Source organism: Hippichthys cyanospilos, chromosome 1 (assembly GCF_059441005.1).
Source record: "Hippichthys cyanospilos isolate Australia breed blue-spotted pipefish chromosome 1, RoL_Hcya_1.0, whole genome shotgun sequence".
NCBI classification, from domain to species: domain Eukaryota; kingdom Metazoa; phylum Chordata; class Actinopteri; order Syngnathiformes; family Syngnathidae; genus Hippichthys; species Hippichthys cyanospilos.
In genome coordinates, this window is record NC_142369.1 from 35763804 (window position 1) to 35779661 (window position 15858).

The 15858-nt window shown below is 44.4% G+C and overlaps 1 protein-coding gene across 1 annotated transcript; it reads right to left on the minus strand.

The window, feature by feature from the left end:
- Window positions 1–2247: 2247 nt before the first annotated feature.
- LOC148430237 (uncharacterized) lies at window positions 2248–6868 on the minus strand. The gene has a single exon (XM_088418451.1). It carries the CDS (start codon window positions 6823–6825, stop codon window positions 5599–5601), a length of 1227 nt encoding a protein of 408 aa, XP_088274577.1. The 5' UTR covers window positions 6826–6868; the 3' UTR covers window positions 2248–5598.
- Between the last annotated feature and the right edge of the window lie 8990 nt (window positions 6869–15858).

The following is a 15858-nucleotide window of genomic DNA, read 5'->3' on the forward strand; positions in this document are numbered from 1 at the left end:
CACTAAAATATCACATTTTTCAACAGGCCCGACAACTGTGCAAAATTTGGTGACTTTTTGTGCATGTTTAGGCCCTCAAAAATGGAAAAGTTCTGCACAGTAAACAATAATAATCCGGAGAAAAACAAGAGGGCTCTTGCAGTGGTAGCTGCTTGGGCCCAAGCTAGAGCTGCAAGCAGCTATAAAGGGCCCTCGCAGACCTGTGCACGTTGGGGTATGAACAGGTCGGGGTATGAACAAGGAGTATGAACGATGAAAAATTAGTTGTAGATGACTTCAGTGCAGGACTCTTATCAAATATGTAAAATTTAGAGGTGGGACAATGTGGGTTGAGTAACTGCAGCTTTTATTGTTACAGTTGTGTGACTTCCAATGCTGTATAGGCCAAGCCCATTGTCAAAACATCGTACTATTTTGTGGAGGGCATTAGGCATGGCCAATGGCTTTTCAGACAACATTTAAGGCATAGGTGTCGAACTCCAGTCCTCGAGGGCCGGCATCCTGCATGTTTTCCAGTTTTCTTTCCCCAAACACCTGATTCAAATGATTAGCTCATTAGCAAGCTCTGCAAGAGAAATGATCCCAGTCATTTGAATCAGGTGTTTTTGAGGGAAAAGGTTTCAAAATGTAGGATACCGGCCCTCGAGGACTGGAGTTCGACACCTGTGATTTAAGGGATATCACTTCAATGGGCTCAGCAGAGTACATAAAAAATGTTAAGGAATTGCTATATTTTTTGCTGCCACTAGGTGGCGCTCACACTATGATAAAAAATAGGCTTGTAGGTGTGTTTCACATTGGACTCCCATCCCATATATGACGTTTGAAAATATCAGATCATGTAGGTCCAATTACAATAACTTTTACCGTTTTGGCGAGACATCGGACTTTGAGTTGGCATAGAGGCCACGCCCTCTATTGAAAAGTCATAAAATTTAAGAACCTTCATGTTCCAATGTCTCAAAGCTTTTCTGACCATTTTTGAGTTCATTTAGTCAAACAGGCATTGCACAGTACATAAAAGTGTAAAACATGATATTTTTGTTTGCCACTAGGTGGTGATGTAAATGATTTGGAAGTTTATCACATAGCTATGTTTAGGCCCTCAAAAATGGAAAATTTCTGCACGGTAAATAATAATAATAATAATAATCTGGAGAAAAACAGGAGGGCTCTCGCAGCAGTAGCTGCTCGGGCCCTAATAATAATAATAATAATAATAATAATAACTAGAAAATGTGCAATTCCTGAAGAAATTGCGTGTGAAGGTGTAACCTTTGAAGGTTTGGGAGTTGAAAAGTTTGAGTGCTTGAATCTGTGACATCATGTGAATGATACAGATTTGGAATTGTTTGAAAAGGTCAAACAATGTAGAAGATACAAGAAAACACTGAAAAATGAGGAATTGTGGGAAAATCTTGAATTGTAGGAAGAGAAAAATGGATACATGAATGGAATAGCGGGAATATGGGGAATCGATTAAAGTTGGAATGGTAGGAATCGGATGAAGAATGGCAAAGATATAAGGGAAAAACTGAAAAAGTGGAATTGTGGGTGATTTTTGAATTGTGGGTAAAAATGCATTGGCGGGCATTGGGGGAATTGATTAAAATTGGAACGGTCGGAATTGGATGAAGAACGGCAAAGATATAAAGGGAAAAACAGAAAAAGTGGAATTGTGGGTAATTTTTGAATTGTGGGTAAAAATGGATGGGCGGGCATTGGGAGAATCGATTAAAGTTGTGACTGATCTGCTCTTACCGCAGTCCTGTCAGCTATCTGAGGACAACTAACAGTCCTGACCGACTCTCCGTGTAAAGGGTTAAGACGTCCCGTTAGTCCAGCACAGCTCTAACGCTGTATCGCCAGGCGACGGACATCTGCGTAAGCCGGTGTCGAGGAGGATACGTTCTGGTGCTCACAGCCTTTAAGTTTTTAAGCGTCTACCCATCTTACTTTAATCCGCCGACTCGGTGAGTAACCGTTGAGACGAGAAGGTAGAAAAAACACGCAAATTATATATGGCTGCTCCTCACTCTAAAAGATCATTTGCACTTGTTAAGACCAGAATAGGGTTTAGCAGTCTTATACGACCACTCGGGTACGTTTGTTTTAACTTCAACCAACTCTGAGTAACTAAACTTTAATCAAGAATGGCACTGCCGATGTAAAGGCAATATCATTATTTCACTTACAAAAGACTAGGAGGTTCTCTAATTTTGGTCTATAAAAATGACAGAGATAGAATAAAGGATGAAATTTTGAAGTATTTATTTAGCGAAAGCAAAGCAAATAATTATTCACAGTATCAAAAAGTACATGGCTGGGCCTACCATGCCCTCTTAATACATAAAACACAAAAACACATTCAATACATTTTGTCTTTCAGCTAATAAATGATTAAGATAAAACTTCGTCCAAGGCTATGAAAAACCATGCACAAAAACAAGTATAATGAAATAAAGAATTTAAAACATAATGAAAGGAGTGGAAAGTTTCTAAAAAGTCTAATACCAATTTTGGAAGGGAATCAACGTGATCAGTTTCAATTCTCCTACATTGCGAATTAATGACATTATTAGTTGGGCTATCGGATGGATTTAGAATTTAGAATGACTTCCTTACCGGTTTGCTGCTTGAAATCCTCCGAAGGCTAACAACGTCGCAAGAATTTAAAAAGTGTCCAATTCAGAGAGTGACAGAGTCCTACTCCGACTTGGTGTTTTACACCCGAAGCCTGGAGAGGGTCCTCACGCTTTTGGCAGGCAAAGGCAAAAAAGGAAGCTACGAGTTTTGGGTGTTGGCCTTTTTATAGGACCTCAATCCCATGACTCGATGTACGCGTAATGGAACATACTTTGAACGATCTTAGCCTTAAATGGAGGACTTTGAACGATCTTAGCCTTAAATGGAGGAAGTGAAAGTGTCACTGTGACACTTTGAGCACTTTTAATCGAACGATCGGACATGACTAATATCAACTCAAGGCCAGGCAGCAGCCTTTCCACCAAGAATAAGCATACATGGGCATTTGTTCCTCTTTTGGTATGCTGACCTGGCAGCTCAGTGTCTGTGCTGGCCGTTTAGTAACTTTCCACTTGAACACACGAACATTCCAATATGATTCAGCTGTATCTTGATCAAAGATACAGTTTAAAATGGTAATAACAAATTGCATATTTCAAATCAGGCTAAAAAAGGCAATAACATATCATATGTGCACATTTACAGAATAAACATGAACATAGGTCTTAACATTTGTGATCAATTGACACTTTTTCCAATGGCAGTTACAGAGTAATATTGAGCATGACTTATTGCTAAAAGCTTGCTTTGATCTTATGGCCTCACAATGTGTCTTCATTGTGAGTTGACTTCATGGACTTCTTTAATGTTGGTTGTCTTCAGAGATGATTTGGTGTCTGCTGTTTATAATATATTTATTTATAATATATTTATATTTATATTCTATTCATTTATTTGTTTTATTCCAGTCGAGGTCAATTCTGACTGGTATCTTAAGCCAATAATTTACATGGTAATTTTACATCGATTTGGCTCAATGTTACATCAACATGGCGCATTATTCCATCACATCGCTGCACTACCTGCGTTCACCACTATGTGTCGCCATTGCCCTCATCACATGACACCCCCTCCTTGGATTCAGTACCAGGCAGCCTTGGCATGGCCATCCCGGAGAACCCTCAGAAGTCGTAGTCCAACTGATGTTCCCGCCTAATCTCGTCGAGCAGATCCTCAACCCCAGTGTTGGATGACTGCGGAAAGTCAGTCATCATAGCCAATGTGGATACATGCAATGCAGCATGCAGAGATAGCAGGGGCGAGTCAGCTCGAGGAGGGGCATCAGTGGGGGGAGCCTGGTCATCATCATCCACAACGTCCTCCTCCGAATCCCCATGGGTATCCCCATCATTAAGGTCTCCGCAATCGCACACCATGGGCGAGCGAACCTGGGGTGACAGGGCCGGAAGGGAGGTTGCTCCTGACCACATAGGCGAGACCGGTACAATTACCGGGCTCTTAGGTTGTACTGGGATGCTCAAGGGGGCCTCAGTGGTAACAGCGGGAGCCGACTCAGGGACCCCGGCGTCAGCCACCGGAGGACTCGGCTTGGGCATCCTTCTAGGGCTTGTAGCGACACAAAGACCACTGTTAAGGTGAGAGGTAATACAGCGACTGGAATCAGGAAAACGCCAAGTTAAATGAGTCAAAGAATGAACATAACCGAGCGCAGTACTTCCATCCCGGACAAGAGATGGAGGCAAACGTGAACTGCCTCGGGTCATCTTAACCAGTTTGGCTCCGAAAATTAGCCCTGTAAATCCTTCCAGGGACAGCCGAAGCTCTGAGAGCAGACATGCATCATTTCTGATATAGACACCATCAGGCAGGAACCAGTTTGGCCCCGAACAGTAGGGTGGAGGGAAGCAACAGGAACCCATGAAGGACTTCCCCACGACCCAGGCGAAGCACACTCGTTCGGTCCCGCACAGGAGACAGGAAGGGAGGCTCACCTATAATTTTCATAACCACAAGATCAAAAAACCGAATTGCTCCTATTCGGCAGGAGCTTCCTTAATTTTTTTGTACATTTTTTGGTTGCCCTTTTTTGCCGCTCGCTTCGACCGAGATACAGAAGAACTGTATTATTCGGGAGCTCCAGGTCGTCCAGCAATCACTGGTGATATAATCTCCAGAGACTGGTGAGGACTAGGGAGCGCGATTCTAGCAACATAAGAAGTAGAATTGGAAAGGTTGTGTCCGGTATAATTTGGTATAGCCGGTGGAGTATCAGTGTAAGGGTGCTGTTGTGGTATGGGTGCATGTGGTGGATCAGTGTGAGTGCGTCTTGGTGATGTGGGTGTTTGGGGTGTGTATGTATGAAGTCTAGGCAAATTATCATCATGATTGGCATTCCGAGGTGGAAGGGTAAAAAATGCAGAATAAGTAAAGAACCAGGCAATTAAAACCAATTGACTAACTATACCAAGCCATAGCAACAGGGAGATTATTCCCCATACTATGCCCCATAGTACTAGCTTGACTGTGCGTATAACCCAGACTTGGCTGGAGCTGGTGCGGCACTTAAGCCGTGTCACCAGGCCCATAACATACAAAGCCAGAGCCATGGCTAGCACACCTTCAAGAATAGTAGCCCCGTAGACTAGAGGGAAGAAAAAGGCAGACACAACGTCTAACACCAGCCAGCAGAGCAGCAGGACAGTTTCCGCTATCCCCACAGCTGTGTTGAGGTTGATTTTCACTCGCCCATGCATGTACACAAGAAAAAGGCCCATGCCATACGTGTAAGTACGGAACAGCAGCCTTAATACCAAAACTTTGGATATAGAAACAATTAGAATTAAAGGTCGAGTAAATTGTCGCCAATCCCAATATCCAGTGCAGCTATATCCTATCCAAATAGCAAAAATTATCCAAAATTCAATTTCATTACTTACTTCAGTGACGGTGCCAGGTCGTCCGTAAGTAGTATCATTAAGATTGTTTGCCATGGTTCAGCAAGGTTACCTTTCCACCTTTGAGTGCTCAGCTTGGACCCGAGAGACCAAGTGACTAGCGTGCCGCTGAGCCGCGGCTCTTATAGGCAGTTTGGCTCCACCCCTCGGGCGCGGTTTCATTTCGTGGGCTGGCTTTTGCGTCATTGGAGGTTGTCTTGGGTCGTCCCCTCGGTGAGATGAATCGCTGGACTCCGCCCTTGGTGATGAGGTAGATACATCCTGCAACGGCGATGATTCCGATTGCCAGCAGAATCCATCTCCACAGTCCCCCAATTGCTTCAGCCATCCAATCTCCAACAGCAGACATCCCTTCCCCCACAATCTCAACGCTGGTTCTAATGGCTGCCTTGGTGGTTTTGACAAAGGCCAGGCCAACCACTTCGTACCATGCGCAATCATGGAGGTCAGTGCCGCTGCCACACTGCAGCCAGTGTTCAGCGGGGGAGTGACAAGTCCCGTTGTTGTAGATCTTATTCGGGCCCACCCAGTCGTAGCCAATCACTTCCTGTCCCCAGCACAGGCTCCTTCTGAGCGCGTGTCCTTCAATGATTTGGCGAAGGGGATGAGGTTGATCAGGCCGGTACCTTGTGGGTGCAGTCCGATGTTTTGCGATGAACAGTTGGTAGTCTTTCATCCATTTCTGGCAGAAAGTCTCATTTCCGTGTCGATTGCGTTTCCATGTCCCGTCGGACTGCTTTGTCCAAAAGGCTCCTTCATCGTCAGTAGAACCGTCATCAGGAAAGTTCTCTTGACAATAATCTTTCCACTGGGGCCAAGTGTTGCAAGGTCGTCGGGCCAAAGTAACTGAACATTGAGTCTTTTCTTTGTTACAAATCATCCTCCAAGGTCTAGGAGTGGCATACAAGTACGGAGTGTACGAGGGCCAAATGTCCTGTTCTTTGGAGTAGACAGTTGCAACATACTGATACTTGACCCAGTAGTTGGTCGACACATTTAGGCAAGGCATTACATATTGTTTCATTTCAGTTTTCCAAAAACCCCACCATGTTCTTGTGAGATCTCTGGTGTGGAATTCTTTCCATTGCTGTAAGATTCCCTTCACAGTTTTGTTGGTTTTTAGGCCAGAACAATTATATAACCATTGCACCGAAATTAGCTTTTGAACTTCGTATAGGGGGCACCTTGGTGAGTTCCCTACAGACCATTGTTGTTGGTGCAGAGCGTCGTAGATTCTATCTGCTACGCATTTATCAATTTTGTCAAAATCATTTTGTGGTACAGACATCAGATCATCTGGGTTTGGGAGTCGCTGAACCCACATGTTCTGAGGCGTTTTGAAAAAATGGTGAGAGCCTTGGGTGGTCCTATATTCATACCAGAGGTCAAGTCTTTTCTCCCATAGCCAGGGGAGAGACACATTCAACCAATGTTCATAGTTTCTGATCATCCGCTGTTTTCCTCAGCTTGGCGTACAGCGGTCGTGCATTTTTCTGGTAGTAGGGAACATGATCTCTGACGTAGTTGCACAATCCTAATATTTTCTGCAGGTCATTCTCGGATTTCGGTGGCTGGATTGCTTCAATCTTGTTCCGATATCCTTCTGATAGTCCCAGGTCCTCAGTCACTTGAAAACCCAAGTAATCCACTTGGAATCTTGCAAGTTGGCATTTCTTCAGATTGAGTTTGAGACCTGCGACTGAGACTCTTTCAATCACCTTTTGCAGCGTGTCCAGATGTTCTTCTTCCGTGTCACTGGCAATGAACACATCGTCAATGTACACTGTGACATCCAGTCCATCCAGCACTTCCAAAACTGCTGTCTGGAACACGTTGGGTGAATTCTTGTAGCCTTGTGGCAATCTTTGCCACACATAGGCTTTGCCTTTGTGGGTGAAGGCTGTTTTTCCTTGCGAAGCTTTGGCTAGTCTCATGGAGAAAAATCCATTTGCAAGGTCAATGCACGATTTGTATTTTCTTACTGTCAGAGTCTTCAGTGAAGCTTGGGGGTTGATGAGGCTGGCTCGATTCGCTACTGTCCGGCGATTGAGAGCCTTAAAGTTGATCACTGGCCTCCATCCTCCTCCAACTGCATCTGGTTTCTTCACGGCTTGTATTGGGCTGTTTGTGATGGGATTTTCTTCTCTTCTGATTATGTCAAGTGCCAATAGTTCTCTCACTATTGTGTCCATTTCTGCTACAGCTCCCGGATTGATTGGGTACTGTCTCACTGGTGGGTGCACTCCTCCTTCGATTGTGTGCACATACCTTGGTCCAAGGTCTCCGCAGTCGTTCTTGAAGTGTGCCACAACTGCTTTGTCCAAGATCTTGGCCAATTTTTCTTTTCCTTCAGGCGACAAATCGCTATCTTGTACTTGTTGTTCTCTTACAGCGGGCACGTCCACTGGCTTGTACCATTCTTGCGGTGGTGCAATTCCTGTTGGACCTACTCGTATTGCTTTCATCTTCAGTCTTTTCAATCTCTTCTGCATTGATTGTCGCTTGTTTTTGGGTCTTTGCATTTCTTCCAAATCTCTTAATGACAATAAATTGTAAGGGCCAAGGATCCAAACAATTCCTAGCCATATTCCATATTTCATTTGTTCTCTTCGTCCATTTGCAACTATTACTGATAGGTGTCCTAGTGGCTTTAAGGCTCTACGGGTCATCGACACCTGTGCTCCTGTGTCCACCAAGTAGGGTACTCCCTCGATGTCAGCATAGAGACAGTCTCCTCTTCGGTAGGCACCTTTCAACAGAATGACCCGTGCCTCGTCTGCCATCATTGCTGGGGCTCTCCAGAGCTCGCTTCTTTACGAGCTTCATGGAGAGCCTTCTTTTCTTCTGGTGTCATTTTCAAATATTCTTCTTTTGAGACATATGCTCCAGGTCCTGTCTTTTTGTAGACCTGCTTTAAGTTGCTGTTTGAACTTTGTCCTTGGTCTTCAGCTGGTTTCTGCTGTCGATCCTTAGAGTAGTTCGATCTCGATTGTTGTTGAGGCTTACTGTAGGCTTGCTTTTGTTGTTGTTGTTGTTGTTGTTGCTGTGGTCTCGGCGCTGGCGTTTGTTCATTCCCTCGCGAGCGATTAGGGGTGGCCGAGGCCTTCCTCTTCTCACTGTAGTGCTTGGCCAGCCGGTCCCATTGCTTGATTGACGCCTCAATTTTGTTTAAAGTTGCATCTAGACCCATCCTTATGAAAGTTGTATCACTTCCTCTTTCTTCTGTAATTCTTCTTAACACTTTGACATATCTAGTAGGGGTTATGACTTGTTTCAACTTGTACCACACATTCAGTAGTGTTACCCCTTGTTTCAGTTGATCTTTGGCTCTGTCGATGTAGGTATCTTCATCCTCCTCTTCGTCATCCACCCATCTTTTGTAGACCTCGTCTGCAGTTTCTTCCGGGCCGACGGGATCTCCGGTGACGAATTGGAGCCACATCTTCTTTGCCACTTCTCCCCATGGTGCATCTCGGACCAGGGGCCATATTGCATACAAGTATTCTCTTGTTGTCTCTCTTTGGTACTTGGGTCTAACCATTGTTTTCAGGGCCTTGAAGGCTTTCATGTCCTTCTCAGGGTTTTCGTGCACAATTCCATATCCCACGTTCTGGACAGGTTGGTCAACCGTGGCCTTGATTCCTCTTTTTGACAAAGTCACTACTCGTGGTGTTGTTTCGAGCGGTGCGGGAGCAGTTGTTGTAGGCTCATCGTCTTGATCCAACTCTTCATAAGCTTTGAGCGCCGCTTTAGCATGATCATAAACGGCCTGCTTCAAAACTCTGCCCATTACGTCATACAAGATAGTCACGAATCCCTCTCTGAAGTTCTTGGTTAGGTCTGTGCATCTCACTAGATTGTGGTATGTTGGCAGTATCAGCAGATTCATGGCATCACTGTAGGTGATCCTCACATTTATGGTCACCTTTTCTTCTTTTCTTTCCAACCAAAACATGGGATGCAAGTACTCTCTTTGTCCTACTTCGGGTATGAAAGTCTTCCTCCCATCCTTGGTCATGAGACATCCTATCTCAGGATTTTTAGCCATTCGTTCAGACGCACGGTGGATGTCCAAAATTGGCTGCGGCTTTTTAATGCCCTTGCGAGTAGCTCCCCTAATCACCTTCAGAGCCTGACTCCCCGTACTTACGGGGGAGGCCGATGATATTACGGACTGTCGATCCTCTTCCTCAGCAGAAGTCCCTCCGTCAGTGCCTGCTGTTTCGGGCACTCGCTCATCTTCGGATGTTTCGTTCTCATCATTGCTGAGGTTTTCTTCCTCGCTCTGCGGGACCTCTGGTACTGGTTCAGGGAACGCAGCCATGCCTTCGTCGTCAGTGTTGTTGTCTGCGCTCTGAGGTGCTGCTCTTAGTGCTTCTAAAACTTCGACACGAGGGGTTCGCGGTGGTAGAGGGCAATAGGAGTCCGTTGACTCCGGTGGTGTTGCGGCTGCAGGGTCAAATGTTACCACAGTGGTCTGACGTCTTTTCTTCTTTGCTTGCTCCTCTCGGGGCGAGCTATTTTTTCCTGGAGTCGCAGGTATCCCGCTGGGGGTTGGTGCTCCTCCGCTCACGTTAACCATTCGTTCTGCTTCATCTGCTATCTCTACTTCTTCATTTCGTACAGGTACTGTTTTGGTTCTTGGTGTGGGTACAGGCGATGGTGTGACACTCCTTGGCGTGGAGGTCAAAATGGATGAAGCCACGCTGGGTGGTTTCAGCCTCGCAGGTTGTCTCATTTCCTGCTGTTGTTGAGCTTCTTGTAGCTGTTGCTCAGCTTTCTTGAGAGCTTGTTCCAAGTTAACTCTCATGGCTTCCTGTTCTCTTTCTTTTTTCTGCCCCGTAGATATCCCTATGACAAACTCTACGTTTTCTTTGGCAGTCAAAGAAGACACATGTACCTTGAGGGCTCCGGCTGCGATGTCTTCAGCAATTTTCCATGACATCCGTCCGGACTTGATTCCATTTACATCAATGGCTACTCTTCTGGCTCCTCTTTCCAATGCCATGTCTACTGCAGTGGCAAGGCTTTGGGCCATTTCCTCTAGGTAGTTTTTCTGTTCCACTTCGATTCCCCACTTCGGGAAGCGAACATGTACCAAAAGATAATGATTGGAGGCTCCGCCGCTCAACACGATGAAGCGATCTCCGGTGTCTTGGTCCAGGAAGTCTATTCTTTCTCTTCTGTAATCTTCTGCCCCTTCACTTAACAATTCCGTTCGGAATTTCTTGTCATAAGGGAATAGGGTCTCATCCGTGATCATGATGAGGGCATCCCCTACTATGTCCCAGATACTACCATAGTACTGGTACAGGGTGATTCCGTTTCCCATGTAGGTTCTCTTGGAAGACGGTATAGGTGGCAGAGATTCTGTCCTCACGAGAGGGCTGAATTGTGATAAGTAGCTCTGTCTCTTGGGAGGTTCTCGGGAACTTCCTTCGGTGCCTGTCACCACCTGGTCTTGATCTTCCTCCTGATCAAGATTTGTGATTTCCATGTCCGAGTCGTTTCTTTCGGACAGGGGTGCGACTTTTCCTTTTTTCTTCTGAACTATTTGAGCTATCTTGTTGTAGAACTTCTGATGCTCGGTGTAACGGGGTGACGCTTTCGTCTCTTTTGGGCCGATCAGCTCACTGGAAATTCTTGCTTCAGCGGCCAACATCTTCACTACGGCGTCCCAGACTTGCGCAGTGCTTGATAATGTTATCACATTGTATTTTTCCAGCATTCCAATCCACCATTTGAGCCACCCCTCGGCTTCGTCCTTGGAATACTTCACTGTGGGGTGTCCTGTCACTAGGATCAGCTGGCCTCCAACGCCAGTGAGCTGGGTGTAGAAGATTCCGCTTGTTCTGACGGCTTCTTCCACTTTTTTGTCCAGGTCTTCTGGTTTGGTGGATGGATTCAACAGTTCGAGTGTTCTCTTTTCTTCTTGGGGCCAATACTGCAAGCCCCCTCCGTACAGCACAAGCTGTACTGGTAGGTCATGTTGTCCAAAGTCTTGAGGTGTTGGTGCCTCTTTCATGGCTCCCTCTTCAAGGGAGAATAGACGGTTTTCTGTCGTCTTGCTGCTAGTGGCCATTGTCTTCCCTAGCAACTTCTTCTTATGTTGTAGGAGTGAAACTGTCGTTTTCCGAAGCCTCCCCTTTGCGCCTTGGGGCAGGGACGTACTACAGTTTCTGGTTACTCAGCTTCACTTTCTATAGCGTTGCTTCAAACTTTTCCAAGACTTCCAACTTAAGCTCGTCGTCTCTTCGTTGGATGTCTTCAACGGTGGGATGTTTTCTTGTCGATGGTTCTAGAGTGTCTTCATTCAAAAGTCACCTTTACTTGTGCACGCTGGTAGGCGAATTCCACGCTGCAAGTCACTAGGATCCACAGGCAATAGAACCCAAGGGACCAACTGGTCCCGTGTAGGCTTGCAATTCCTGGAAGTCTGTATTCAACAGAGTATTGCCAACCACTGCAACAAGTGTTCATTAAAAATCTTGTTCCTCGGATGATTGCTGTTCTCATCTAGGAACCCAAAAAAATCAAAAAAAGGGAAGCTTTGGTCTAAAACTCTTTGAGTTCTTCTGACTTCCAGTTTTCTCTTTTTCTTCTGCCAATCGATAGATTACGCAATCCCATGACACAGTTCCTCTGACTATAGCATTTTCAGCCGCTCTTTCGGCTAAATACATTAACATTAATTTTACTGCGCACCAAAGCAGCAATTGGCAGCGCATTTCAGCCACACTAGGCACATCAGCCACACTAGGCACATACACAATGAGGAAACTGGTCGCCGTTGTCTCACTTTGATACAAGACAGTCTTATTCTTTTCGCCGCAAGACCGCACTAGTTTCGCTTTGAAAAGTTCTTTTCTAGGACGGGCTATTCCTTAAAGATACTATCCTGTATCAATTTAAGCTTTCAGTCATGAAATTATTCAAGGTTAAGTCGCGCTCGCAACGTTTTGGGAAGAAAACGTCTATAAAACCGACTTCTATTTTTCGGAACCGTGGATTCAAATACTCGTTTTTACGCAATATCTGTTAATCGGGTCCCATCTGGGGTGCCACATGACTGATCTGCTCTTACCGCAGTCCTGTCAGCTATCTGAGGACAACTAACAGTCCTGACCGACTCTCCGTGTAAAGGGTTAAGACGTCCCGTTAGTCCAGCACAGCTCTAACGCTGTATCGCCAGGCGACGGACATCTGCGTAAGCCGGTGTCGAGGAGGATACGTTCTGGTGCTCACAGCCTTTAAGTTTTTAAGCGTCTACCCATCTTACTTTAATCCGCCGACTCGTCGAGTAACCGTTGAGACGAGAAGGTAGAAAAAACACGCAAATTATATATGGCTGCTCCTCACTCTAAAAGATCATTTACACTTGTTAAGACCAGAATAGGGTTTAGCAGTCTTATACGACCACTCGGGTACGTTTGTTTTAACTTCAACCAACTCTGAGTAACTAAACTTTAATCAAGAATGGCACTGCCGATGTAAAGGCAATATCATTATTTCACTTACAAAAGACTAGGAGGTTCTCTAATTTTGGTCTATAAAAATGACAGAGATAGAATAAAGGATGAAATTTTGAAGTATTTATTTAGCGAAAGCAAAGCAAATAATTATTCACAGTATCAAAAAGTACATGGCTGGGCCTACCATGCCCTCTTAATACATAAAACACAAAAACACATTCAATACATTTTGTCTTTCAGCTAATAAATGATTAAGATAAAACTTCGTCCAAGGCTATGAAAAACCATGCACAAAAACAAGTATAATGAAATAAAGAATTTAAAACATAATGAAAGGAGTGGAAAGTTTCTAAAAAGTCTAATACCAATTTTGGAAGGGAATCAACGTGATCAGTTTCAATTCTCCTACATTGCGAATTAATGACATTATTAGTTGGGCTATCGGATGGATTTAGAATTTAGAATGACTTCCTTACCGGTTTGCTGCTTGAAATCCTCCGAAGGCTAACAACGTCGCAAGAATTTAAAAAGTGTCCAATTCAGAGAGTGACAGAGTCCTACTCCGACTTGGTGTTTTACACCCGAAGCCTGGAGAGGGTCCTCACGCTTTTGGCAGGCAAAGGCAAAAAAGGAAGCTACGAGTTTTGGGTGTTGGCCTTTTTATAGGACCTCAATCCCATGACTCGATGTACGTGTAATGGAACATACTTTGAACGATCTTAGCCTTAAATGGAGGACTTTGAACGATCTTAGCCTTAAATGGAGGAAGTGAAAGTGTCACTGTGACACTTTGAGCACTTTTAATCGAACGATCGGACATGACTAATATCAACTCAAGGCCAGGCAGCAGCCTTTCCACCAAGAATAAGCATACATGGGCATTTGTTCCTCTTTTGGTATGCTGACCTGGCAGCTCAGTGTCTGTGCTGGCCGTTTAGTAACTTTCCACTTGAACACACGAACATTCCAATATGATTCAGCTGTATCTTGATCAAAGATACAGTTTAAAATGGTAATAACAAATTGCATATTTCAAATCAGGCTAAAAAAGGCAATAACATATCATATGTGCACATTTACAGAATAAACATGAACATAGGTCTTAACATTTGTGATCAATTGACACTTTTTCCAATGGCAGTTACAGAGTAATATTGAGCATGACTTATTGCTAAAAGCTTGCTTTGATCTTATGGCCTCACAATGTGTCTTCATTGTGAGTTGACTTCATGGACTTCTTTAATGTTGGTTGTCTTCAGAGATGATTTGGTGTCTGCTGTTTATAATATATTTATTTATAATATATTTATATTTATATTATATTCATTTATTTGTTTTATTCCAGTCGAGGTCAATTCTGACTGGTATCTTAAGCCAATAATTTACATGGTAATTTTACATCGATTTGGCTCAATGTTACATCAACATGGCGCATTATTCCATCACATCGCTGCACTACCTGCGTTCACCACTATGTGTCGCCATTGCCCTCATCACATGACAGTTGGAACGGTGAAAATCGCAGCAGGAATGGCAAAGTTACAAGGGAAAAACTGAAAAAGTGGAATTGTGGGTAATTTTTGAACTCTGGGAAGAAAGCTTATACCACCGTGGAATGGCGGGACTTGGAGGAATCGATTAAAGTTGGAACGGTTGGAATCGAGTGAAGAATGGCAAAGATAAAAGGAAAAAACTGAAAAAGTGGAATTGTGGGTAATTTTTGAATTGTGGGTAAAAATGCATTGGCGGGCATTGGGGGAATCGATTAAAGTTGGAACGAAGAAAATCGCAGCAGGAATGGCAAAAATACAAGGGAAAAACTGAAAAAGTGGAATTGTGGGTAATTTTTGAATTCTGGGAAGAAAGCGGTTATCACCATGGAATGGCGGGACTTGGGGGAATCGAATAAAGTTGGAACGGTCGGAATCGAATGAAGAATGGCAAAGATATAAGGAAAAAACTGAAAGAGTGGAATTGTGGGTAATTTTTGAATTGTAGGTAAAAATGCATTGGCGGGCGTTAGGGGAATTGAATAAAGTTGGAACGGTCGGAATTGGATGAAGAATGGCAAAGATATAAGGGAAAAACTGAAAAAGGTGGAATTGTGGGTAATTTTTGAATTGTGGGTTAAAATGGATGGGCGGGCATTGGGGGAATTGATTAAAGTTGGAACGGTAGGAATCGGATGAAGAATGGCAAAGATACAAGGGAAAAACTGAATGAGATGTCTGATCAGATATCCAAGATGGCTGCCCCTGAGGGTTGATGGGAAATGGAGTCTCAGTGTATGTAGTCAAGTGTCCAAGATGGCCACCTGACGACCCCATGGGAAATGGAGCACTTTGTCTACCTAAACAGTAGTTCGTGCAGCCCAAACGCCCACACAATGAATTACCTCATTGAAAATGACTTGGTTCATTAAAGGTACAGTATGTTGAATTGTGTTTCTGTAAAGAGCAGGGTTTCCAGTTTGTAGATAATTGGCCCTCTTTCTGGGGCCGGCCCGACCTGCTGAGAATGGATGGCCTTCACCCTAACTGGAAAGGCGCCATTACTCTTTCTAGAAACATAGATTACTGTTTGAGCCTTCCATGACTTCCCACATTAGAGCATGTCGGGTCGCAGGCGAGTAGCGAGCCTGCTAGAACGGGTGTGGAGTCGTTAAGGCTAGAGTTAACCGGCACTAGGCTGGACTGTTACAACACACATAGCATACTTAGTCTAGGTCACTGCAATCCACACACTGTTTCAATACCTAATGCTGAATGCCCTAATGATAAGACTTCTGCTGAGGTGGTGTGGATTAAGGAAAAGAGCCCTGCCTCTCTAATCAGTAAGACTAGTGACAAAGTGCCTAGGCGGAATATTAGCATCGATACGCGCGC